The sequence below is a fragment of the Lonchura striata genome, chromosome 25 (genome assembly GCF_046129695.1).
Source record: "Lonchura striata isolate bLonStr1 chromosome 25, bLonStr1.mat, whole genome shotgun sequence".
In the NCBI taxonomy this organism is placed as follows: Eukaryota; Metazoa; Chordata; class Aves; order Passeriformes; family Estrildidae; genus Lonchura; species Lonchura striata.
In genome coordinates this window covers 7890946-7893720 of record NC_134627.1, presented here as the reverse complement: position 1 = coordinate 7893720, position 2775 = coordinate 7890946, and the positions used below count along the sequence as shown (strand labels likewise).

At 72.3% G+C, this 2775-nt stretch overlaps 1 protein-coding gene across 1 annotated transcript; it reads left to right on the top strand.

The window, feature by feature from the left end:
* Positions 1–251: 251 nt before the first annotated feature.
* NXPH3 (neurexophilin 3) lies at positions 252–2775 on the top strand. Its single transcript, XM_031507088.2, has 2 exons — positions 252–490; positions 1621–2775. Exons 1-2 carry the CDS (start codon positions 434–436, stop codon positions 2350–2352), a joined length of 789 nt encoding a protein of 262 aa, XP_031362948.1. The 5' UTR covers positions 252–433; the 3' UTR covers positions 2353–2775.

The window sequence follows — 2775 nt, the reverse complement described above, 5'->3', positions numbered from 1 at the left end:
ACCAAAGGGTTACTCCGGAGGTGCCGCTCGGCCCCGGCACCTGGCGGGGGAGGCGGGAGCGGAGCCGGAGCGCGGCCGGAGCGAGCAGGGATGGAGCGAGCCGGGGATGGAGCGGAGTTTCCCTGAGACTCCGGCGAGCGGCGGGCGGGGGAGCGGCCGGGGGGACAGGGGAGGGGACAGCGAAGGGGACACGGGGACGGCAGCGGCCGCAGGTGAAGCCGCCGCGCCTCGCCCGGAGCGGCCCCGCGGGGCGGGAGCTGCCGGGGCCACCATGGGCCGGGGCGGGCCGTAGGGAGCCGCTCCGCAGGGGGACCCCCCCTTCCCCTCGCTGACGCTGGAGGAGAAGGGAGGGAAAGACGGAAAAAGGAGGAAAATCCCAGCGAAACCCTCCCCAAACCGGAGCCGCGGAGAAGGCGGCGGCGCCGGCTGGAAAATGCATCTTCCTCGGAGCTGCGTCCTCCTCTTCCTCCAGGGCAGCATCGCGCTGCTGGTGAGCGCCGGGAGGGCAGCGCAGGGGGTCCGGGGGCTGCGGGCACCGGGGGTCGCGCAGCCACGGGGATGGGGCGTGCGGGCAGCCGGCAGCGATCCCCACAGCCGTCCCCGCATCCCCGCCCGCCCCCGGGAAAAAACCGCGTCCCAAAACTTCTGTTATTTGGCCGCGGGGAGCGGGCAGGGCTGGCGAGGAGAAGGCTCCGGATCGCCCCAGAAATCCGCACGCCCCCAGCCCCGCGCGGCAGCCCGGGGAGGGCTGGGGCAGCGCCGGGGCCGGGCCGGCTCCGGGCTCCGCTTCCCGGGGCTCCCTCTGCCTCCCGCTGCCTGCTCGGCCGGGTCAGCCCCGGGCACCCCGCGGCTTCTCCGGGTCCCCCCGCCCCGGCCCATGGGGCTGCAGCCCCCCGGGCGCCCCCAGCCCCCCAGCAGCCTCTGGCGGTGGCGGTTTGGGGGTTCCGGGAGCGGAGCGGAGCCCGGGGCAGCTCCCCGGGTGACAACTCCGCTCTGCGGTCCCTTGTCCTGTCCCGGCCCCCTGGCCCGGGTGTCCCCAGGCCTGGCGGGGTCGGAGGGGCCGTGCCGGGGGCAGGGGTGGGGGTGAGGGCACGGGGGGTGCGGGAGCTGCGCCCCGAGGCAGCAGAGAGCGACTCGGAGCCATCGCGGCTGCTCGCACCCATTCCCGGAGCAGCCGGGAGGCAGGAGAGCTGGAGAAGGCGCTGCCGGGGGGAAACAAAACAGAGAATAAAGAGAAAATCGGGGGAGAGAGGCTGGGAAGGGCTGGCAGGGCTCGGTGACCCTGCGGAGGGGCTGGCAGGGCTCGGTGACCCTGCGGAGGGGCTGGCAGGGCTCGGTGACATGGGGAAGGGGCTGGCAGGGATGATGACCCTGGGGAAGGGGCTGGCAGGGCTCGGTGACCCTGGGGAAGGGGCTGGCAGGGATGATGACCCTGGGGAAGGGGCTGGCAGGGCTCGGTGACCCTGGGGAGGGGGCTGGCAGGGATGATGACCCTGGGGAAGGGGCTGGCAGGGATGATGACCCTGGGGAAGGGGCTGGCAGGGCTCGGTGACCCTGGGGAAGGGGCTGGCAGGGCTCGGTGACATCCCCAGCCCGCAGCTCCTCCATCCCCGCGTCCAGGTGTTCTGCGCTCCAGAGGAACTCGGGCAAGGTGCGGGTCCAGGCGAGCCCCGGGCCCGCGGGAGAGCCCCGGGGCCGAAGCTGCGGGAGCTGCTCTTCCCAAAGCCCCTCCCGAGCCTGAGCCCGGCCCCGCCGCAGAACCGGACCCTCCCCGCGCTGGGCAGCGGCTCCCGGGAGCTCGGGGGAGCCCGGGAGGGCCGGGCCGGGCCGGACCTGCGCCCGCGGGCGCAGCGGGAGCCGCGGCCGGCCCCGGGCGGGCTGCAGAAGCTTTTCGGCTGGGGCGATTTTTACTCCAACATCAAGACGGTGAAGCTGAACCTGCTGATCACGGGCAAGGTCGTGGATCACGGCAACGGCAGCGTCAACGTCTTCTTCCAGCACAACTCCACGGGCCACGGCAACATCTCCGTGAGCCTCGTGCCCCCCACCAAGGCCGTGGAGTTCGACCTGGAGCAGCAGATCTTCATCGAGGCCAAGGAGTCCAAGGTGTTCAACTGCCGCGTGGAGTCGGAGCAGGTGGCCCGGGCCAGGAAGACCTCGCTGTGCACCTTCGACCCGGCCAAGACGTGCTCGCAGGAGCACACGCAGAGCCGCGCGGCCTGGCTGTGCTCGCAGCCCTTCCGCGCCGTCTGCGTGTACATCACCTTCTACAGCAGCGACTACCGCCTGGTGCAGAAGGTGTGCCCCGACTACAACGCCCACAGCCGCCGGCCCTACTTCCCCTCGGGATGAGCCCCGCGCCGCCACTCCCGGGATTCCCGGGGCTGCGATTCCCGGGCAGAGATTCCCGGGCTGCGATCCCCGGGGCTGCAATTCCCGGGCTGCGATTCCCTCGATTCCCGGTCCGCGATTCCCGGGGCAGCAATTCCCGGGATTCCCGGGCAGCGATTCCCGGATCTGCGATTTCCAGGGCTGAGATCCCCGGTCCGCGATTCCCGGGGTCCCGCGGCTGGAGGGATGGGGGTGGCTTTGGAGCCGGGAATGCTCCCTGGAATCCGCAGGCGTGGAAGGAAGAGGAGAATTTCCCGTTTTCCCCGGTGGGGAGAGGGGCAGCGGCAGCCGCGGCCCCGGGGTCTGCAGAGACCGGGACGTGGAGCAGGGCTGGATTTGGGACGTGGGAACAGGACAGAGCCACGGTCGGGACTCGAGCTCCTC